Source organism: Populus alba, chromosome 18, assembly GCF_005239225.2.
Source record: "Populus alba chromosome 18, ASM523922v2, whole genome shotgun sequence".
NCBI lineage: Eukaryota > Viridiplantae > Streptophyta > Magnoliopsida > Malpighiales > Salicaceae > Populus > Populus alba.
Genome location: NC_133301.1, coordinates 3,770,971 through 3,794,428, shown reverse-complemented (window position 1 = coordinate 3,794,428; position 23,458 = coordinate 3,770,971). Strand labels below are relative to the sequence as shown.

Genomic DNA, 23,458 nt, shown 5'->3' with positions numbered 1-23,458 from the left:
GAATAAGTTTTTGTGATGAACTTTTACCAAAACACAAACATCATGAAACATCGAAGGAAAACAATCCAAAAAACAAGGAAATAAATAATTAATGTAATCTAAAGAAGCATGACCAAACCTATGATGCCACATCCAATTCTAATGCTTCTTGGCATAGATTGAACCTTCACTAGTCAAGATACTTGTAAAGCATGCATCATCCATATAATTAAGTCCCCCTCTCTTCGTACCTCGCACAATAATCTCCGTAATGATAAAATCCTAAAGATGAAATCAATATTAACAAGAGTTTTTGAATAATAATTTGGGACAGCAATAGCAGCTACTAAAAACAGCTGCAATTATAGCAGAAAAACAAAAGCAGCAATCTGGACAAAACTCAGCAACAGTCCAGGAAAGAAACAAATGAGGGGTGTAGCAACAGACCGTAGAACCAAGGAGGCTCTGATACCAACTTAAACTATGGTAAAAAGTGCCCAACTTATTGAAATGATTGAGTCATGAATAGAAAGGGACGATGCATTCAATAAGAACACACATAACGCTACAAAAGAATGCAGCGACGTTAAAACCTAAAAAAGAAGAAGAAAAAGATATCCCAAGTCCAGTTAACATCCATATAAATGTTTCCAAACTATAAAGGCTTATATACAGGAGAAACAGACGTAGTGCTTGGAAATTGGAGCATGGCTTTCAAAATGGTTTGCTTATATGGAATATTAGACAACACATATATCTTCAAGGTGAGAAGAACCCTGTCTTTATTGAGAACTAGCTGATAGTAAATGGAAAGTAATTAAATAAAACATCAGCACTAAAGAACGTGCTTTATTTACCCTGCTAAATGGTATCTGTCTACAGCGAAAGAGGCTAAGTACTGCACAATGAGATATGGTCTGCACCTGGTGGACTAGTCCTAGACTTCATCTAAGAGTTTGCGATATAAAGCCTGCCTAAACCCTGCTGCATGCATCTAGTACAAGTGGTAACCCCCTTTATCTGAGCTATCAACATCTGAATTGCTAGAGTCATGGCTGCCTTTTCTCATCATACCTAGTTCTTCAACGCGACTAACGCTGCTACATGGGCTTTCGTTCTTTCTTTTTTCCTTGCTTCGCCTCCATTCCCATTTCCTAAGCCAATGCTTTGCCAGCAAAACCCCCAAACCCACAAAAATTGCCAATGTGCACCCTCCCCCTATGGCCACTGTTGCTACAAATACCCATGGCGTCCCCAGTCCTCGCCCGTGTGGCAAAATAGTCCACATGGCAGCAATGTAACCGGCCGCCATGAATGATATGGATACCCACATAACCTTATGTGTCACCGCCAACAATATCATCATTGATTTTCGCTGAAAAGGGACAATGCTGACAAGGAAAACAACAGTGCCAAGGGACAAAAATAATGCGACAATGTTGCACACCACAAAGATCTTGAAAGAAGAATGCCCGCCCGTTGTGCTTTCCCCTGTTTCTTGTCTAAAACCCCCAGGAGGGTTTATCCCAGCAGCAAATGTAACAGTTGCTATTAGAACTGCTACAATAATAATCGTGTTACGAGCATTTCGTAGTCCCTCCGTTTGAAGCTCTAGCTGCTTCTGTCGGCGGCGATGCTGATAACGACGGTGATGCTTAGTGGTAGATTCAGTCATTCGCTTTTTTGATGAAGATAGAAAGCTCTTTTCCTGTTGTATTTGTTGAATTTCAATTGAACTTGGAGGCAATTGATCACTTCTCTTGCCTCCAGCATCTTGTATTGCAGGTAAAATCAAAAGAACACCAGAATTGCTCACATCAGACTCAACTACATCAAGAGCAGTCTGTCCCTTTTGGTTTATAGCATTGACATCAACACCAAGCTTCAGTAAGTAGATGACCATCTAATATTAAGTTCAACACAACAAAAGATGTAATGGAAATTAGATTGAGCCCCTTGATAGAATTAAATATCACGCTAAAAATTTAACTTTCCACTTTGTAGCTCGAATGCCTTCGAGTTAGATCTTGAAATTTTACATATGTTCAGATTATATATTCAGGTGATCTAATGTTCAGGATTAATATTTTTTTATCCAGCAAGTTTTTTTTAACTAATTTGTCATTTTCTCAACAATACTTGCTAAATCTTATTAATATTCTCCACCATTAAAAAAAAAAGGGGGGGGGGGGGGGGCTAAGAATTTGACTATAAAAAAAATGAAATTCACTCTTCTCTAATTAAATTTAGAGTTATGAATTCTAAAGAAACAACTGATCAAACAAGTTAAAAAGAAAAAGGTCTTACAGTACTGAGTTTCCCAGCAGTAGCTAGAAGCAGAGCTGTATTCCCATCGTTATCTGGCCTGTCAACAAGCTTTGAGATGTTGAGCATCTCTGTAAGGTACTTAACAGCTTCATACTGATTGTTTTTCACCCCTAGATGGAGAACTGTCTCTCCATGTTTAGTAATCACTTCAGCAGATTCAAGGCTTGTTGAGAGTATCTCGTCAATGACGTTGACTCTGCCTTTGATCGCTGCCCAATGAAGTGGGGTCCGGCCATCATTGTCTTGCAAGGAAGAGAGCTCCGCGTCGAACCTTAGTAGCTCCCTGGTTACTTCAAGGTGGCCTTTCTTGCAGCACAGGTGTAAAGGTGAGCATCCTTGAAGATCCTTTTTCCATGCAAAGTCCGGGCGTGCCTTCAGGATTTCCTTTACAATGTCTGTATACAGGAGAATTCAGAATCTTACTCGAAAACTAATTCCAATCCTACTTATTAATTAATTTATTATTGATAAAAAACAAAAGAAAGATTGATAGATCAATTGCTAAAATCTTTTTAGCCATTAGTATTGTTAGAGTATAATATAAATTATATATTAGATTTTATCTAAAAGTTAAAGTTATTGGGTTGAGATGATTCTTTGACATAATATCAGAGCCTTAATGACCAAGCGGTCACGAGTTCGAATCTTACTATATCTATTTATCTGATAAAAATTAAGTATATGATAATATGGATTTGTGCAGGTTTTAAGTCTAAAAAAATTTTATTTGAAGAGATGTATTAAAAAATAATATAAATTATTTATTAAATTTTATTTAAATATTTTAAACCATTAAATTAGAATGATTATTGAACAAGCAGAGTACCTCTTTGCTGTGATATGTTCACTGGTAGAAGACCAGGTCTTGGAACGTCAGAAAGTAACATGCAATTCCACTAAAATTATTAAGTTGGCCCATGATTAAGAGAGGTATATATGCTGCTATCCTTGCCCAGTACTGTTTGGTAGTGATTGAAATTGTGTTTTTTAAAAATTATAAAAATTATTTTTTTATATTTTTAAATTATATAATATATTAATATTAAAAATAATTTTTAAAAATAAAAATATTATTTAAATATATTTTTAAATAAAAAATACTTTGAAATATTTCAACCTCATGTACCGACAATGGAATTAGAGTGTGAAATCAAGCTGTCATGCCGGCTTCGTTTGGTCATCCAAAAATGTTCATTAATGACCCACAGTTGTGTGTGCATGAATGATCCAAAGATAAACCCTTCCCGGCGGGACCAAAACCATTTTAGAATTGTCAAAAAGCTTTATCCCCTTTTTTTCAAGGCATTGCCTAAATAAAGAACATGTATTGTACAGTAGCTTGTTTCATAGATTGAAGTTACAAATTAATAATGCTTGAAGTGTATAATACTTACCTGTATGGCCGCCTGAAGCTGCAGCATGAAGAGAAGTGGTAAAACCATCAAGCTCCAACATTAGCAGCCCTGGGAAACTCAAGAGATAGTCGACCACATCAAACTTCCCTCTTTCACACGCCACAGTTAGGGCACTCCCGTTGTCTTGATTCACCTTGTAAACCAGCCATGGATCCGTCTCCACCAATAACTTCACCATTTCCGTCTTCCCTTCCCTGCATGCTTCATGCAATGGGGTCTCCATCTTCTCATTCTCCTCGAACATCAATTCCGGCCTCCGCCTCACAATCTCCTTAGCCAGCTCTACGTGTCCAAAACGTGATACTAAGTGTAAAATGCTGCTTGACGACCCTGGAATTGTTTGATCAATAATATGTTCGTCTTCTTCAATCAGAGAAAGAAAGGCAGGGACCTCTCCCTTCAGGATGGCCTCCCGGAGCCGTCGTTCCATGGGTGGAGATTGGGGCATGAGAAAGATGAAATTAATCTAATGAAGGGAATTGGAGTTGTAGAAGGGTTGGGGAAGAAGGAATTAATAATGATAGAGGAGGCATCGTTTTTCCACAGGATGGAGCCACCATGAAGTTTCTCTATACTTGCACGGACATTTACCGGCTTGACATGTTTTAATCCAACTTTATTATAGAATACTCTAAAAAACGTGTAGAAAATATTGTAGCTTTTTCCATACTTTTTATGCATTTGAAAGGTATTTTTCTTTTTTTAAAAAAACTATTTTCTTTCCTTTTTTTTGTGTTTTTTTTTTCTTTTAATGAATTTTTTTTTTAATTGAGTTTGTTAATGTGAAAAAAAAAATGTATTTAATTATCAGATTTTCATGACACAGATCTCGGGTTTGACGGGTTAACCTGGTTTGACGAGTTAACCCAGAATTTTTTTTTTGCTTTTTTTCTTTTTAATCAATTTTTTTCTTTTAGTTTAGTTTGTTAGTTTTTTTTCGTTTAACCCGTCAATTTTTTTTTCTATTTAGTTATCAAATTTTCATGATGCGAATTTCAAGTTTGACAGGTTAACCTGATTCGCTGGGTTAACTCAGTTGATTCATATTTTTTTTTCTTTTTCCTCATTAATAACAGGCTTATGTCTTTTGTTTGTTTTTGTTTTTTTCCTTTTTAATTAATTTTTTTTGTTTAATTTAGATTGTTAATGTTCAACTTTTTTCTATTTAGTTATCAAACTTTTATGACACGGATCCCGGATTTGATGAGTAACCTAGTTTGACGGGTTAGCCTAATTAATTATGGGTTAACCCGTCAATTTTTTTTTTTTATTTAGTTATCAAACTTTCACAACACGAATCCAATGTTTGATGGTTTAACCTGGTTTCAAAGGTTAACCCAATTAATTCCAATTTTTTTTCTTTTTCTTCATTAGTTTTTTTCTTTCTATTTTTTTTTCTTTTTAATTAATTTATTTAATTATCACACTTTTATGACACACGACCTTACAGCCAGACCCGCATCTAAGGCTATTGAGTCTGGTATTGCAGCTAGACTTGTTGGGTCATACAAGTTTAATGTTATTATTAATATTATAAATATTACTTTTGAGGTTAGGCGTTACAACCAAACCCAATATTCTTGGATATAGCTTTGCAGAAAGACCTAACACTTTTAGATCTTAGCTTTTTCTTGGTATTATATATATATATATATATATATATATATATATATATATATATATATATATATATATATATATAACATGTCTCATTTTTCCACGAAATTATATGAATTTTGTTTTGTAGGACTGTTTGTTTAATAGAAAATAATTTTGTAAAACAATAAATTTTTATGTGTTTATTTATTATTAAAAAACTGGTTAATAAAAAATATTTTCTAATAAAAAAAAAATATTTTGGTTTCAGAAAAGTATTTTTCTTTTATTTTGAGTGGAATATACTTTTTAGAAGTTGTAAGAAAATAAAAAATTATCATGTTATTTATTGATTATATCAAATTTGATCCTTAATATTTTTTTGTTATATATTTTATTTATTTATTTTCAATATCATTACTTTGAATTTGATATAATTATCATTACTTTGAATTTGATATAATTTGATTTTTATATCAACTTTAGTTCTCATTCCTTTTAATTTTATTTGTTTTTCTCTCTAATTTTTCTTAATTGAATTTTTTTTATCAATCATATTTGGTCATGTTTTTCTGATTGTTATTTATTTTATTTAAAATAATTTATGAAATTAGATTTTTTTTCAATTTTTTTTATCCGTTAGATAATTTGGTCTCTTTTCTTGTGATTGTTATTTATATTTATTTAAAATAATTTATGAAATTAAATTTATTTTTTAATTTTACCATTCTTCAACTTTTTCATATGTTAGATTTGGTTCTCATTCTTTTAATAAACTTGAAAAAAAAATATTAATAAGTTATTTTTTAATTTATTTTTCATAGCATTGTCAAATACTAAAAAGTGTTTTTAAACTTATTTCTTATAACATTGTCACACAACAAAAAATAATTCTCTTTTTAGAAATTTATTATGAAAGTTATTTTAAAAAAACTATTTTTCATTAAATACACGAATTAATACTTAGTTTTTTTTTATATTATCAACCCATAAAAGAGTCGCTATTGAGAGAGTTCCTTGTATATTATATTTAATTTTAGAAATAAATTATTTAATTAAATTGAAGAAATGTGTTTAGATATTCTAGGGTTTCTATGGAAGGATTTCTGGATATGGGACTGCCAAAGACACGAAGTGGTCCTCAATCAAGTTGATCCTTTACTTCATTATCAGTCGGAACTCGGAAAGTCCCGAGAAATACAGGATATGGAAGGAAATTCATAAAGTGACGACGTAACGGCTAACGTCATGATGAAACTATTTTTTATTTATTTGTCTCTTCCATATTTTTTTAATGCTTTATTCTTATAAATAAATATCTTCACCCAATGGGCTTATCAGATTTTATCCGAGGCCAGATACGGGCACGTCTACCATAATTTACTTCGGCGTTTTGGCAACAACAAACTATTACAAATTGTTTGATTATTTTTTTAAAATATTATTTTATTTAAAAATTTATTAAAATGATATTTTTTTATTTTTTTAAAAATTAATTTTTATAATAACACATCAAAATGATCTAAAAATATCAAATAAATATTAATTTAAATTAAAGAAAAAAATAATTTGAAACTTTTCTATATATCTATAAATTAAGAAACATTTCTCAACTCTAAAGTATTTGTTGGAGTAATTGTAGGCTTAAACTTTTCCCAAAAAATGAAATGCAACTGTTAGAAAGGTTATCAGATGTGCCTCTTTATTATTATTTTTTTATATATAAAAAAGGGATAATTACAAAAATCAAGTTTAAATAAAATGAATTGTTAAAATTATAATTTATAAAAGTGTATAGGAAAAGTGAAATTTAGATGCTTTTGTAATTAATCATACCGTTATCATTACTTCTATGTTTTATTTTTTGGTAAACTCCTCCTTGGTATCTGATAAAAAAAAAAAAAAAAACCAAATTTATCTTTTCTGCTCTTTAAAATATTGCAATGTTTGGAAAAATTAAAAATCTCAAATCTTCACAAGGTTTGATAGCTTATGTGTGTGAAATTCAAAACATTATTTAGTTTTTAATTATTGATGTGATTTTTATTTTAAAAAATAAATTTTTTATTATAATGATTTTACTCTTTGAAGTGTTTAGGGTGGAGAAGATATTCGATGAGAGAGTGTTAGTTTTATGGTTTCTAGCTTAATGAAATAACTTAATATAAGTGATGTTTTGGAAATCGGTTAAAATTATATATTTTAAAAATTAAAAAAATTAATTTTTTTAAAAATTAAAAAATATATTTTTAAATAAAAAATATTTTAAACTACAACTACTATTATACTCTCCACTCCCCTTTTAAAGTTTTGGAGTTTGGATTTTGAATGTGTAATTTTATATTTTTGTTATCTATACTAATTTTGACTCTACTTTTGACATGCCTTAGACTGGTTAATTATGGGTTTAACATGACTTTTTATCACCTAGTAATAGTAGTGGCGGTCAGGAAAATCGTTCTTTTGACTTCTTTTTTAATCTCTACAATATTGATGAATTTACCATTTATTTGTAAAAGATTTACGTAATTCCGATTAGACTGTGGGCTCATTTAAAAATCTGGTTATAATTATTTTTTTAAAATATTTTTTATTTAAAAATATATTAAATTTTTAATATATTTTAAAAATTATTTTTAATATCACCGTATCAAAATAATTTAAAAATACTAAAAATATATTAATTTAAAATAAAAAATAAAACTTTTTTAAAAATATTTTTAAACCATAAAAAAGAAATAATGATCAGAACGGTAAAACTTTCATGAAAACATCAGGCATGGTCTTTGCACTTTTCTGATAATAAGCTCATTGGACTTATGTATAGAGAAAACTATTGGCTTCATTGATGACGGGTGGTCTCGTTCAAGGTTTGCTCACTCTTTCGAAGGATATATGGATGGAGATTACGATGGAGGTGTCAAAACACTTTAGAGTAATTTAGAAGCAGAGCCTACTGATCATAAAAAATGGATTTATGTTGTGTTTGGGAACTTAAATCGCCAATATGCAGATTTGGAAAGTATTAGAGTCCAGCACTAATGAAGAGATTTAAAATAAAACTAAATAGAAAATAATGATTTCAAGCTTTGATGGTCTTGGTTTCATCAAGCTTTGTATTAGAGTCCAGCACCAATGCAATCTGAGAATTGATGGTCCTGGTTTCAAGCTTTGTTTTGTTGGGAAAAGAGATGGTGACTCAAGAGAATATAATGATCCTTCTTCTAATGACATAGATGCTTCCGTCGTCGGAGACATTAGAGATTTTATAGAGATATTATTGTTCAGAGTTTTTCAGGCTGTTTACGGAGAGTATTTGAGTTTGCTTGAAATTGTGACAGTGACGGCTATTTAAAGTATTTTTTACATAGAGATGTATTAAAATAAAAAAAAAATTATTTTTAAAAAATTATTGTTAATATTAGTACATTAAAATAATTTGAAAACATAAAAAAATTATTTTAAATAAAATTAAAATTTTTAATAACACAATTTGCACCAAATTTCCACACATATACTAAAACTGCATCCAAAGATTATGTCTCTTCAATATCCATTTCTTTTTACTTGCGGTGAAGATGAGTATCAAACAAACGTTGGATTTGCAAACCAAGAATAACAACTGCGTGCAAAGTGTCAATGAGAGCATACGACGATCATCTCATGCATGAAAGAAATGGAGGTGACTGTACTCTCAGCAAGGACGGTTGTTTGTATCAACAATTTTTAGCTGATGCATTTATTAATGGTGAGCAGGAACGACTTGATTACATTTGTTCAAACCAGGATAATCTTAGGAGCGAAGCTTATAAAGGGATTCAGGAAGCTATTTTTAGAGGCATCTTAAAAAATAATATAAATAATATATTAAGATTTTATTTAACAGTTTAAGTTATTGGATTAATCTGATTCTTTAACATGGTATCAAAGTCTTGATAACCAAGCAGTCACGAGTTCGAATCTCACTATTCTTATTTATTTGATTAAAAAATTAAATACAAGGTAATGTGAATCTGTACAAGTTTTAAACCCAAAGAATTTTTACTTGAGGGGGTGTGTTAGAGAATAATATAAAAAATTAAGTTTTATTTCATGTTAAATTTTTTTTAATCTCTTTTTTATAACTTACACCTGTGCTATAAAAGGAACTTGATTTGTTGTTAACATAATGAATTCCTAATAATATTTAAAAGTATGGTGTTACTAAAATAAGATAATTAATATGATCATGTTAAAAATTTATAATGAGCTATTAAGGATAAATCATCCGATTGGAACTTTCTTTGTGTGTGGTTTCTAATTAATTAATAAAAAGAGTTTATACTATACTTATTTCTAATACTATTAGTGGATCCTCTAACCTTGACAACTGTTTTGTCATTGTTTAATCCTTACATCAATATCCCATAAAATTCTTAAAAACTCTATGTTTTATTATATATATATATTATTTGTAATTTATATAGTTCACTTCCCTGTGGTTCGATCTCGGTCTTGTCGAGTTATTTATTATTACAACATTTTTACACTTGAAAGAAGACATCAATCTTTTGGTCGTGTCAATTATTAAACAAAAGCTTTAGAGCATATTTAATAGTAAAAGCCATTAAAAAAAATCAAATTATTAATATAATTTTTTGAATAGTATAAATATAATTTTAATGGGAAAAAATCATCCTAACAACCTATTTATACATTAATATATGTAATATTAATTTTTTGGCTTTTTTGAGAAAAATATTGAGAAAAGTTGTGGAGATGCAAAAAATAAATATTTAAATAATCTATTTTAATGCTTATATATATATATTTTTTTTTTATTTTGGATTTTTATTTGGCTATTCTTTTATAGCTAGAAACCAAGAAAAAAAAGCCTAAAATTTATTTTTATTTTACTTCTGGCTCTTCTTTTACCTCTTGTGTTGAGGATGTCTTTAAAGTCAATAGCAAAACTTGCAAGTGGAGTGGATAACATGGGAAACAATTAAAAGTCAGAAATAGTTTTAACCAAGCACATATATGAAGACAGACGAAACTATAAACAGAGAAAGAAAGAGAAAGAGTAAGAGAAGGATCTATAAAATGTTAAGAATAGTAACAATACCGTCATTATCTTCTTCTTCTTCTTCTTTTACATGTCTCATTGTTTCGACATAGAATAAATCTTATCTTATCCAACATTTCTTGAAACTTTCTTGCATTCTTTAGTTCTTAAATGACATAAATCTGACTTATCAAAGATTAATTGACTTCGTGATGTCATTCTACTCATTTCAATAATGTTGGTGTTTTGAGGCAGGTTTCCATTATATCACACTCATATCAGATCTATTTCGGTTTTTTAGGATTAGATCTCAATCTTGATTGTAAGTTGCGTGACCACATGACTACGAGGTTCGCATCAAAATAGCACAAAGTGCAACAGGTCATTGAAGGTTAATAATGGTTTTACAAAGATTATGAGTGTTTTGAAAACTGATTATTGGTTTGTTTTATGTGAATGAGTTAACTATATAGTGCCAAATGCATTTCCTAGTGTGTTTAGGACTTGTATTGGTTTTTCCTTTAATTTCATGTTTCTTAGATTGTTGATATTAATTTTTAGATTTATTTAAGGACTTTAAATCTATTAAACAAAAAACTATTAAAAGATAAATATTTAATAATAAAATTTTAAATTAAAATTTTATATAAGGACTCTATTTGATAAAATAATATATCGGTTGTGTTTGCTAGTTTTTTTTCTCTCCCAATGCATCATACTATATATTTCTAATAGAAAGTTTTGAAAAGCTTAACAGAAGAATGGGTGAAGATTTAGTGATCAAGGCAAGTTATTATTATTATTATTTTTTTAGAATGGGGTCCATTTCTCGTAAACATACAAGTATCCATTTAGTTCAAGTAGTAAAATTAGAAAGTTAGAATATGGGCCTTAAACAAAAGCTTTAGAGCATCTTTAATAGTAAAAGCCATTTTAAAAAATCAGATTATTAATATAATTTTTTGAATAGTGTAAATATAATTTTAATGGGAAAAAGTCATCCTAACAACCTATTTATACATTAATATATTTAATATTAATATTAATATTAATATTTTTGGCTTTTTTGAGAAAAAATATTGAGAAAAGTTGTGGAGATGCAAAAAATAAATATTTAAATAATCTATTTTAATGCTTATATATATATATATATATATATATATATTATTTTGGCTTTTTATTTGGCTATTCTTTTAAAGCTAGAAAACAAGAAAAAAAAAACTAAAATTTATTTTTATTTTATTTCTGGCTCTTCATTTACCTCTTGCGTTGAGGATGTCTTCAAAGCCAATAGCAAAACTTGCAAGTGGAGTGGATAACATGGGAAACAATTAAAAGTCAGAAACAGTTTTAACCAAGCACAGATACGAAGACAGACGAAACTATAAACAGAGAAAGAAAGAAAAAGAGAAGGATCTACAAAATGTTAAGAACAGTAACAGCACCGTCATTATCTTCTTCTTCTTCTTCTTCTACTTGTCTCACTGTCTCGACACAGAATAAATCTTATCTTATCCCACATTCCTTGAAACTTTCTTCCCTATTGATTGGCAATATTAAGAAGAGTAATAGTAACAGAACAGTTACTTGCAATTACAATCCTTCAAGAAGACTGGCTCTTTTTCAACTTGGAGCTGGTAAGCTAGAACCCTTCACTTCTCTTTATCCTTTACCACTAAATGTTATATTTGCTAATGATTAAACTGATATTAAGTATATTGGGATTCTTTATAGTTATCCCACAATCACAGTTCTTAAGTGGAAACTTAGCACCCGCAAGAAGTAGTGAAGTTACTGACCAAAATGTGCTAGAGTGGGTCAAGAATGACAAAAGAAGAATGCTTCATGTCGTTTATAGTGTTGGGGACTTGGATAAGACTATAAAGTATGTCTCTTTAGTTCCTTTATTTGATGCATAGATTGTTCTTTCTTAGCGTAGCAATGTGAGGTTTGCTATAATTGTGGATAATTTGATGGTTGCTAAATGGGGATTTGCAGATTTTATACTGAATGTCTGGGCATGAAGCTGTTAAGGAAACGTGATATACCTGAAGATAGATATAGCAATGCTTTTCTTGGATATGGACCTGAAGACACTAACTTTACTGTTGAACTTACTTATAGTGAGTAATTACCCTTTTTTCGATTTTTATCATTAATTGGATCTGTGTAGTATCGCAGATTTTATATCGACTTTTGGTATTTCATATGAATTTTTGGTCTTTTCAATTTTTCTAATGCTCGCAGATTATGGAGTTGACAAGTATGACATTGGAGATGGGTTTGGACATTTTGGTATTGCAGTAGAAGATGTAAGTTACTCTTTCTTAAAAATTGTTTGCTTTCCCTGTGGAATTTGACTGTTGAGTGTATTCTTGAAATGCTTGCTTGCTTGAATATTTTTACTTGCTGAAAAACTTAACTATCTCTCACAATGCCTCACCACAAATAGAAAAAGAAAAGAGAGAGGGTTTGAATTTCATGTGCTTGCAATCCAGAGAATTGCGAGGTGACTAGGGAGTTGTAACGTCAATTTCATTAGGTCAAATTCATAAACTTACGCTGGGTTTGTACTCAATTTTCATCAATGCAGGTTTCGAGGACAGTTGATCTTGTCAAGGCAAAGGGGGGCAAGGTTACTAGAGAACCAGTTCCTGTTAAAGGTGGAAGTACTAAGATTGCTTTTGTTGAAGACCCAAACGGTTATAAGTTTGAGCTCTTGGAGAGAGGCCTTACGCCTGAGCCCCTATGCCAAGTGATGCTTCGAGTGGGTGATCTTGACCGCTCCATAAATTTCTATAAGAAGGTAATCAGTAATCCATGCTGGCAGAACCTTCTATGTTCAATGAAATTAAAGCAGTGGCACTTGCTTCTTCAGCTGTCATCACTGGAAACTGCCAGGAGTTCTGATGCTTTCCTTTTCTTTTTTATCATACTGATGTTTTTCTTTCTTGAATTTGAAGTCTTTTGGAATGGAGCTTCTACGCAGAAGGGATAACCCTGAGTACAAGGTAAAATGATTACCCGTTCTGCCTAGCATCAAATGGCAATGGTTTTTTTTTTTTTTTTTCCTGGCCATCTGCATAACCAATGGAATAAATGGTTCAGTTTTGATCTAAGTTGCTAATAAACTTGACACTGCTGCACCAAATTCATGGTTTCTATTAAACCTGTTCTGTTATTGATTTGGTGTCCTTGATGTTACAAGTTTTTCTCTACAGAAGCATTTCCCGTTTTCCTCGAGTACATTGTAAGGCATAACATGCCAGTCTAAGTGGTTGGTTGTTATTTCTACCTTCACAGTATACGGTAGCCCTGATGGGTTATGGTCCTGAAGATAAAAATGCAGTGCTGGAGCTGACATATAACTATGGGATTACAGAATACAGCAAGGGAAATGGCTATGCGCAGGTGAATTCTTACCTTCTCCAGCAGCATATACTACAGTAATCTAGTTTCACACCATTTAAATCATTCTTGCCTGCCATGGTCGCGTATTATGTCATATCTTTTAGTCTTCTCATCTGGTTTTTACTCTATGTTGTTATATGTGAAAATTGAGTGTTTATATCTCTACCAGATTGCCATAGGCACAGATGATGTCTATAAGAGTGCAGAGGCAGTCAAGCAGTGTGGAGGGAAAATTATCCGTGAACCTGGGCCTATACCAGTTATCAACACCAAGATTACTGCTTGCTTGGATCCTGATGGTTGGAAATCGGTATGTTTTTTATATTTTCTGTTTATCTTTTGCTATCATGGTTCTCTAACTGTATCTATAAGTATTTCTCACTATAGTTTCCCCTACTTAAAAGGTCATCTAGTTTTTACTTTCTCGTGATTTGTTGCTTTGGCCAAATTCGTAGTTTCTTGAAGATTGGGATTTGTGATTACATAATAGGGTAAATGTAGAAGGAAAATGCTTTAAATCTTGGTCTGTTGAAACCTAGAAAGTTAGTTAAAACATTCTTATGTGCTTGTGCTCTGTGAGGAATTTAGATATGAATTTTTGAGTTCACCCTGGCTACGAGAGTCAGCGAAGATTTTGTCATGCCTTTGTCGAGAATTTTTTTCTAGTGGATAATCATTTCCAAATCAGTTGATGGTCCGAGACAATATTGATTAGAACAGGACATAAGCAAACTAATTTCCTTATCGTCCACGAATGCTAGATGAAGAGATCAGCTTAAAATATCCAATTTTCGGTTTACGTATAAATGATTTCAAGGGTAGTTTATTCTCTATAGTAAGATGTGTTAATGCAAATGAAATGATCTGTTAAGCTTTCCTCGTCTTGCAGGTCTTTGTTGATAATGTAGACTTTTTGAAGGAACTGGAGTGACCATGACAACTGCAACATTTCTTTATTAAATTCATAGGAAGATTCTTGAAACCCCTCAATTTACCATGTACATATATGATTGTAACGGTTGTTATTAGTGCAATTCTTGTTGCCCTCGCCCAATACATGTCAACTAAGCCTGAGAAACAGTTTCCATGTTAATTGCTTTGCAAAGTCAAAATCTAGTTTTGCAGCAATCCGAAATTGTTGTGGATTTCATGTTAGGCTGGTACGGCAATTCAGCATGTGCTGAATCCCCTCCGTCCACATCTGTTTGTCAGCCTTGCTGCATTCAAACTCTATAACTCTTTCAACTGTTTTTATCGCAAAGTAGGCTCTGCGACCGCTCCAGTCCGCCTTATCCCTTCCAGGCCATGCTAGGATGTCGGTGTAGACTCCAGAGACAACACCTGCAATTACAACATAGCTATAATCAGTTGATGGACGAAGAGAGGTAATGGGGTTTGTTCTGGGTTTGAGACTCTGCTTACACTTTTTCTTTTTTGTGAATGTTCCTCCCATGTGCTTACTTTTCATTTTAACTATCACCTGTTTCAATTCAAATTTTTTGTTAAGAAAAATGCAAGAAAAAGTTATAGAGATGATTAACAAAACACCAAGAAAAGTAGCTTTTAAGTCCTAGAGAGAGTGGGAAATTGATTCAATTCGTTGCTTGGAATGGTTAATATAGCTGCATGATGCATTGCATGTCCCCTGTCTTTTTACCTGCCAACTTGAGTTGATGTTAAACGAAACTCGTTTCCAATGGAGAGCTCCTGCCATCAATATTTGTGTGATGGTTAGTGCGGGTTCCAGCTTGCTTATGGGGAATGTTAATGCAACTGTACCACTAAAGCATGAACCTTTAGAGTATCAACTTTTCAAAACTTCTACCTTTCCTTGTACGCTTGAGAAGCTCTCCTCCTTTAGTCACAAAATTCAGTGCAGCTGTGATGTTTGCTTCTTTGTCTTCTTCGCCCTTTTCCTCCCCCAGAACAAAGGCTGTAGTTCCAGGCCCCTTTTGCATCCTTGCCCTTAGGGTGGCTGCTCCTCTTAAGGCTGCATTTGTAAATGTTTTCATCAAGTAGACATCACTTCATATATCATTTAGGAATTGTAACATCAACAGGAAAGTATTCGATTCCTTGAGTTAGTTTCTTCCCGCCATGTCCCTTTTCAATACTTGAATGGTGCCCACTTGAGCCTAATTGCATTTAAGCCTCTAGGTTTTATACCTAGTGTCTTTGTGTATCATCTCTAGATGCACTTGTGAATTTGTCGGGTCTTAAAAGTAAAGATGACAGAATTTTGAACCATGAAGGCTTGAAATAATTTAAGAGGCACTTGAAGTAACATTCTGTCACCTGTAGCTGCTCCAGCTGTTAGGGTCATGACATCTCCATTAGTCCTTGCATTAATTGCAGAGTTGACAACAGTTAAGATTTGGTCATGATCAGCTCCCATGTCCTCTGCAATCTCAATGCAGTGAGATGCTACTAAAGCTGCTGCTGACGCCACTGCAGAAGACAGCTTGGAAGGCGTCTTCTGCTGGGTTGCAGCCAATTCCACTGACATTGCATTTGAAGCAGCTAGTGCAGCAACAGCAGCAGCAACCCCTGCCACAGATACAGCTGCGTGCACATGAGCATTTTGGGTTCTGATCTCCTGCTTCTTCCTCTCTTTCTGATCCTTCAGCCATCTTCCCATCGTTCTCCCCTTTAATATGCTCTTGTATAGCTGCAGAGAGTAAAGCGATAACAAACATACATTAAAAAAGGCTTGCGAGTTTATATATTTTGCTGAATATTAATAATAAAGTACCCCATTTTTTAGCAACTGCTGACTTGAAAGAAACTCTGGAGTGAGTGCTTGATGAAGTAAAAATAATTCCTGCATCAGTGCATTTATTGCTGTTAGAAACAATTTAGTGTTGAGCTGGGAAAGGATTACAAATTCACTGATTGCTATCCCATGGGTCAAATAAGCCATTTTCAATTGTTCGGTAGCATTCCAAAGTAACACTAGAGGAGAGACAACAAGCGCTACCTTCATCTCTTCACTGTCTCTTGGCGAGATCGGAGGGCTGCCAGTGCTACCACCACTTGGGAACTGCTGAAGCAGCTATAACATTTAGGTTTGAGGAAACACGACGAAGAAAAACATGACAGGCATTGGGACACTATTTCATATTGAATAATCTATCGGTTTCATGTAATTCTTTGAAGAAACCAGTAGGCAGTTGCTCACATAGAACATCTTAGTTAACTCGAACATGTCCCTTTGTTCTTGGGAAATGTGTGACTGAATCATGAAGGCATACACAGCATTTTTTAAAAGCTTGAATTAAAGCTAAGGATCTTACTGATTCCTTTGAAGTCGTGGAGCTTGCATCTAGAGCTTCAGCTTCAGCGGAACAAAAACATGAAGCCTTCTCAACATTATCGATGGCCACATGAGTATTGGAAAGAGCTTTAGAGAGCTCCATAGCTGAAACGCTCCATGATCTTGCAAGAAACTCCATAGACTCGGTAGGAGTTTCAGGTGCAGCACATGATACTGGTAGCCAAGAAGCAGGGCCATTTTCATCAATGTCTTCCAGCTTCTGTAACAAGCTCTTAGTGCTGCATGAGCTCACTGAATCACAAAAACAAAAACCATGAAGTTAGTGCTCCATTTTACACAGCAAAAAGCACTCTCTAAAGTCATGAAAAAAGCTTACTTCTAAGCTTTGCTATATCACTCTGCTGAGACTCAAGTATCTGGCCTTCGGTGCAACTTCTCATGGTAAAGAAGATAAAAGCAAGAACCAGGGTGATGAAGAGAGGAAGAATAGTGGGATATTTAAACAAGAGCCTTAAAAAGGGATCGAGGCACACATTCTTTGCAACAAGAAAAGGGGCCCTCAATAAAGATAGTTCATCTTTGTCCTCAACTTAAGCAGTACTTTGCTTTTGATCTCCACTCTTTTGTGCTTGATACATAAAGAGCTAAAGACCCTCTGTTTTTTTTTTTTTTTTTTTTTTTTTCTCGAGCGGCTGGATTCATGATTGCTAGGATTCTCCTTTGTCTCCACTATCACTGTAAGGAAAGAAATGGGATCTTGTCAAGACAATGCAAGCATCATTCGTGAATAGAACAACTGCTCCATTTCTATCTAAATTCTATTCACCATCGTGTAAAAAGCACACACAGTCAAGAGATGAGATAAAAAGCAATCCCTTTTCTGGTTCTCCTAGAGTATTTGGCATTGTGGCGGAAAAGTATTTCTAAAAAAATTTAATTTTTTTTTTTAAATTAATATGTTTTTGATGTTTTCAAATTATTTTGATGTGTTCATTTTAAAAAATAAAAAAATATTATTGACATGTTTTTCTGAATAAAACATACTTTAAAAAGTAACAACAACTACACTTTCAAACACATACTAAGACAACATCGTGAAAGTACATATAATTGCATAGAAATTGGAGTATGGGGGAATTCATCCTTTGTTTGAATTACAGAAATAGGAAGGGGAAAAAGGAGAAGTGCTTGAGAAGAAAGCTTTCAGACTCAGAGTAATGTGTGGTAATGGAGGCCACATTTTTAACCCCTCGAATTTATTTTTCCTGCTTTTTGCCTTGACCTGTACTGACTGAGCCCTTTTTTACTCCAAAAGAACAAAAATTTTGGCACTACTGTCTTCTCGAAACAAGGAAAAGAAAGAGGAAAAAGAACTCCCTTCATTTTCAGGTTTTTGTGATACGTCTAGAAATTATTCTGCATTTCCTAGCGGTAGCTTTTTTAAAATATGATTTTGTGGATATGATTTTTAAAGTGTTTTAAATATGATTTTATGGGATATGTATTTTTAATATTAATAAATCAAAATAATATAAAAAAATTTAAAATTTATTAAAACTCCAATACACACACAACTCCAAACAAGCACTTCTTCCAAATTAAAAGCACAATCAGTTTAGCGAGGTTAACTTAGAGAAATTTTTTAAAAATAAAATTAAATCAATAACACAATCAAATCATCATTAAGCTAACATTTAAACATAAGGGCCAATTAACATCTTTGCCAAGGAGAACGCTATAGCCTATATAGCTGTAGAAATACTTGCATAGACCTCATCAAATTTTGACAGGGAAGAAAAATGACAACGTAGGGAATTCACTGTACAGTGTACACGAAGCCAATTTAGATTATCCAAACATAGATTCAATTTAGATTTATCCAAACATAGATTGCAGTTTGAAGACAACTGTTTATTGCCAAGACATGAACCGGAAAAAAAAAAAAAAAAAGGTTTAAACGAACACCACCCGACCGGTCATTGAAAATCTAGGAAATACGATTAGGGGCCGGCCGGCTTGGAAACTGCAAACGATAATCATTTTGGTGGAATGTTTCAACGATTGTTTTTTTTTTAAATATTTATTATTTAAAAAATATATTAAAATAATATATATTTTTTTAATTTTTAAAAGTTATTTTTTGATATTAGTTTATTAAAATAATCTAAAAATACTAAAAAAAAATATTAATTTAAAGTAAAAATATTTTTAAATTTTTTAAAAATATATTTTTGAAACATAAAAACAAACATGACTTAAAACCTTTGATAATTTAGTATGGCTATTTCAATATTTGAAACTTGGTGTAAATTGTGTTTTTTTAAATTTCAAAATTTAAAAAGAAAATAAAAAAAATTATGTTTTAAATTTAATATACTGATGTTAAAAATATTTTTTTAAATTTTTTTTTTATTTAATATATTTTAAATAAAAAACACTTTGAACTATTATCACAATCTCAAACACAACAAAAAATTGAATTATTTTATTTAAAATTAATTATTTTATATTTTTTTAATTTTTTTAATATAATAGTATTAAAAAATACAAAAATTTATTAATTTAATATATTATCGCCCTTAATATCTGCAAGGGGTATCTCTCCATTTGCTTTTTCATCATTTGCTTCAAGTCTCATCATGTCTAGCCCCATTAAGCACTTCAAGGTCCCACACCCCATTACCATGTAAATTTAGTGATTAACTTAATTAATTCATCAGCTTCCAGATTGATACTCGTTTTAGCCATCCACAAAGGCTATTTGTGGGCAGGCTATGATAACAACATTCTATATTATTTGTAGACTCGCACGGACACAATTTGGACAAGCTTATTTTAGAACATCATCAATCAAAATAATGTTGATACCTTCACCCACATTATATATCTTTCTTTAAAAAAAAAAAATCATGATAGGTTTAATTCAATTATTAAGGTCCTAAATTTATTCTTTAAAAATCACTAGTTCGAATCTCACAAATTTTAGAACTATTTAAGACTTATATGGTCATTAACTTTGAAATCCATTAAATTAATTGAGATACACGCAAGCTGACAAAAAACCAATATTAATAAAAAATAAATAAATAAAAGCGCCAGCCCCAAGTTCTACCTTTATGCAGTGACTAAATTAAGACATTTGTTATTTGGGTCTTCGAAGTATTATACATTCTTCAATTGGATCCCCTTTTACCTCAACAAAAAGAGTCAATTTTCACTCCAAATTGTGTAATTTTATTCCATACCAAATGCATTTAGGGAAAAAAAAATACAAACATGGACAGTGAGACACCCAGCACTCAAGGAACATGAACAAACGAATGGATAAACTGTCTTTGACGTTAAGGGACCTAGTTGACAATTGAAGGATAGAGGATGGTTGTTTAGGCTCCGTTTGTTTGCAGGAAAGTGGTTTTCTTTTGGAAAGTGAATTCCGGGAAAGTATTTTCCGATGTTTGGTAGTGTTATGGAAAATGAACTGGAAAACACTTTCCAATGTTTGGTTGTGTTATGGAAAATAAACTGGAAAATAATTTATTAATGAATTAATTTTTTTTCAAGTTTATCTAATATATATAAAATATTAATATAAAATATTTAATCACTTACAATTGTCATAACCCAATTTTGATCTTTTTTATTTTTATTATTTTAAAAAAAAGATGATGAAAAATAAAAATAAAATAAATGAAGGATGAATTAAAATTTAGGTTAAGGGCAACATGATTGGAAGTTTAAAGATTTAATTAAACTTTTGACTAGTTTAATTAATTAAATCAAGGGTTTAATTGGAGAATTAATTTAATTAAATTTTAGATTATTTTAATTAATGAAATCAAGAATTTAATTGAGTTTGAAGACTTAATTAAACTTTGATTTAATCAAAAACCCATTATTTAAATAAAATAAACAACTCTTTGCATTTTAATTAACTGCTACAGTAGCAGCGAATTATAATTCAATGCTACAGCAGTGAATTATAAGTCGCTGCTACAGTAGCATTGCATTTTAATTCGCTGCTACTGTAGCAGTGAATTAAAATGCGATACTACTGTAGCTGTTAATTAAAATTCATTGGCAGCGTCCGCTAAGGAAAGTGTTTTCCTTTCTTTATCAGAAGGAAAACACTTTCCTACGGGGAAAGGGAAAGTTTAAGTTGACTGGAATTGGAAGGAATTGGTTTTCCTTTGACTTATTTTCCTGATAGTCACCAAACATGGGAAAGTGAGGAAAATGAATTCCGGGAATTCATTTTCCTTGAAACAAACAAAGCCTTAGAAGATTAGTAGTAATTTTTTTTTAAGATATTTTTTGTTTAAATATATATTAAAATAATATATTTTTAATTTATTTTTGACAATAATATATTAAAACAATCCGAAAATATATTAAAATGTTTTTGAATTTTAACCGATCTCAATCTAAACTGCTATCCCAGACAGGGCTAAGAAAAACAATATATTTTTTGGCATAAAAACAAATTGACCTCATTGAATGTCAGAGAAATGGTGTAAAAAGAATACCCTTTGGTCATGAAAATTTTTTTTGTTCATAATACTCATACTACAAATGCGATGGAAGAAATGGCTGTGGCGGTGAATATTTGCCGGTGGCAGACCAGAAACAAAGGCTGTGGCAGCAATGATACTATCCTTGATAATGAGGGCAGCCATGATGGCGGATCATGAGGTGGTATATCATGTTGAAGACAATGCAGGTGACTGGTTCAGTCGCAGTGAATTCATTGGCATTGGCGCGAACGAAAACTTAATCATAGTAATTATACCAAGAACTATACATGGCTTAAGCGTGAGTGAATCTCATATCATCTATGTTTCTGTCGGAATATTTAACTACACAAATGAAAACTTTACCAAATAAATGAACATAGGTCGAGTGTTACTGTAATATTTTATATTGACGGGTGAGAAAATGGTAGCTGTTTTTATTAACAGTACTGGTTGCTTCTTTGAAAGACGTGTTTTGAGATTATGCATGGTTGTTAAGAATAAATTTGTGAAGGCGATAAGGTCTAAAACAGATAATATCTGGCAGGTTGGATTGGGCTATTACATTTGATATTAGAGCCGACTTCACTGACTATCTAGTTGTGCCTACAAGGTTGTTGGTCTCCTTAAAAATAGTGGATTGTAATATCTCATATCGGCAAGTGAAGGAGTGATAGTTGTCCCTATTAAAAATGCTGGTTGCTAACTTGTCAAACGCGTTTTAGGACAACAGGTTTAGAAATAAGCTTGCATTATCATAAACAAAATTATGAGGATGATAAGCCCCAAAACATACAATATATAACAAATTGAACCGGGCCGTTACAGTTACCCTTTCAACTCATAACAGTCTAGAAGGTAGAACTTCTCGTCTTGCACCATGATCAAGGAAGAGAAAACAGTAGCCTTGTAGTGTGCCCCATGGGAGCCTGTAGCACTGAAATGATCCAGGGGCCGCATGGAATTATTGCAACATTATAATGGAGCACGACTTCTAAAGATAAAACTGAGGATTCTGCACCCATAATGGTTGATTGGTGGAGCATATCAAAGGAAAACTAAAATATCAATACCCCATAATCTAGAACAAATCGGTCTTTTCTGATTGAAAAAGAAAATGTCAATTCCTCTGGTTTCTATTCAATACAGAGCTTTATTTAAAAGTAAATTACCTGCGGCTGTTAGTCTATCAGCTGCCTCCTCTGCTGGTAGTAGAAGAAGCTTAGCTCTCTAAAGATATCAAGCATTCTGCATAACCTGTGTTAGTGTCAAATGAATTTCATATTCCTATAGAAGCAAACACATGAACAAATAATGAAGCATACACCACAGTCAGTATGGTCCAGTCAAAAACATAATCAAACTCAAATCCTGCAAGAAATTGGAAAACATGTAGATCAAAACATATTACATAACTACCAACTCTGAAAGCCCACATGGATGTCACTTTACAACAAAATGGACCAAATATTGTTCTTTATCAGTTTCCAGGCTTCACAGTCCTATCATCCCCACTCTGAACCAACATTAAAAAGAATTCCTCACAATTTAATTAATCAATTACCTTCTCGAGTAAACAAGACAGGCGCTTCAGAAATCCATAATCAGGTCTTTGGTCAAATGTTAAAGAGTGGCAATAATGGAAGTAAGAAGCAAACTGCACAGGATGCGACTTGCACAGTACCTTTAGAAAACAGATGTGATGTCAACAGACTATAAAATAGAAGGTAGAGATTCAAACTAATACAAGGAACCAAAAACGCATACAGAATTCAAGTTTGAGAAAAGCAGCTCTCAAAGCCCTTTTCTTCTTTTACATAACAAATGTTTATACTTTATTTTCCTTTAAAACCGATAGATCACTGTAACCTTAGCTTTATCAACAATTTTCCTGTGCTAAAAC

The 23,458-nt window shown here is 32.1% G+C and overlaps 3 protein-coding genes and 1 pseudogene across 5 annotated transcripts in view; 2 read left to right on the top strand and 2 right to left on the bottom strand.

Annotated features, from left to right (window-relative positions):
• LOC118032810 (carotenoid 9,10(9',10')-cleavage dioxygenase 1-like) overlaps positions 1–23,458 on the top strand; it is a 56,209-nt pseudogene that overhangs the window by 2,663 nt on the left and 30,088 nt on the right.
• On the bottom strand, positions 688–4,301 carry LOC118053677 (uncharacterized). Its single transcript, XM_035065003.2, has 3 exons — positions 3,702–4,301; positions 2,287–2,702; positions 688–1,882 (listed from the first exon to the last, which is right to left on the bottom strand). Exons 1-3 carry the CDS (start codon positions 4,168–4,170, stop codon positions 974–976), a joined length of 1,794 nt encoding a protein of 597 aa, XP_034920894.1. The 5' UTR covers positions 4,171–4,301; the 3' UTR covers positions 688–973.
• On the top strand, positions 11,734–14,831 carry LOC118053672 (lactoylglutathione lyase). The gene is made up of 9 exons (XM_035064991.2): positions 11,734–11,999; positions 12,097–12,247; positions 12,361–12,485; positions 12,610–12,674; positions 12,956–13,168; positions 13,326–13,373; positions 13,666–13,773; positions 13,943–14,083; positions 14,663–14,831. The coding sequence occupies exons 1-9, from the start codon at positions 11,786–11,788 to the stop codon at positions 14,702–14,704; spliced, it is 1,107 nt and encodes a 368-aa protein (XP_034920882.1). The 5' UTR covers positions 11,734–11,785; the 3' UTR covers positions 14,705–14,831.
• LOC118053671 (VAN3-binding protein) overlaps positions 14,702–23,458 on the bottom strand; it is a 99,123-nt gene continuing 90,366 nt past the window's right edge. For 2 of the 3 annotated variants that reach the window (XM_073406077.1, XM_073406078.1), the window contains 12 exons: positions 23,120–23,239; positions 22,728–22,803; positions 22,388–22,492; positions 17,424–17,782; positions 17,067–17,338; positions 16,751–16,816; positions 16,526–16,594; positions 16,069–16,441; positions 15,599–15,763; positions 15,431–15,480; positions 15,196–15,253; positions 14,702–15,114 (listed from right to left, as the gene is read on the bottom strand). In XM_073406077.1, the coding sequence (XP_073262178.1) occupies positions 14,921–15,114; positions 15,196–15,253; positions 15,431–15,480; positions 15,599–15,763; positions 16,069–16,441; positions 16,526–16,594; positions 16,751–16,816; positions 17,067–17,338; positions 17,424–17,487 (1,311 nt within the window). In that variant the 5' untranslated portion in view covers positions 17,488–17,782; positions 22,388–22,492; positions 22,728–22,803; positions 23,120–23,239 and the 3' untranslated portion in view covers positions 14,702–14,920. The remainder of the gene's footprint in view (positions 15,115–15,195; positions 15,254–15,430; positions 15,481–15,598; positions 15,764–16,068; positions 16,442–16,525; positions 16,595–16,750; positions 16,817–17,066; positions 17,339–17,423; positions 17,783–22,387; positions 22,493–22,727; positions 22,804–23,119; positions 23,240–23,458) is intronic. The other variant, XM_073406079.1, reaches the window with a different exon arrangement.

What these genes read in the sequence shown, in the direction of transcription:
- LOC118053677 (XM_035065003.2), bottom strand. Translation starts at nt 4,170, where the DNA reads ATGCCCCAATCTCCACCCATGGAACGACGGCTCCGGGAGGCCATCCTG. An exon ending in AGCTTCAGGCGGCCATACAG is followed by an intron (nt 2,703 to 3,701) that starts GTAAGTATTATA and finishes TCCTGTATACAG; the next exon opens with ACATTGTAAAGGAAATCCTG. An exon ending in CTGCTGGGAAACTCAGTACT is followed by an intron (nt 1,883 to 2,286) that starts GTAAGACCTTTT and finishes ACTTAATATTAG; the next exon opens with ATGGTCATCTACTTACTGAA.
- LOC118053672 (XM_035064991.2), top strand. Translation starts at nt 11,786, where the DNA reads ATGTTAAGAACAGTAACAGCACCGTCATTATCTTCTTCTTCTTCTTCT. An exon ending in TCTTTTTCAACTTGGAGCTG is followed by an intron (nt 12,000 to 12,096) that starts GTAAGCTAGAAC and finishes GATTCTTTATAG; the next exon opens with TTATCCCACAATCACAGTTC. An exon ending in TTGGTATTGCAGTAGAAGAT is followed by an intron (nt 12,675 to 12,955) that starts GTAAGTTACTCT and finishes TCATCAATGCAG; the next exon opens with GTTTCGAGGACAGTTGATCT.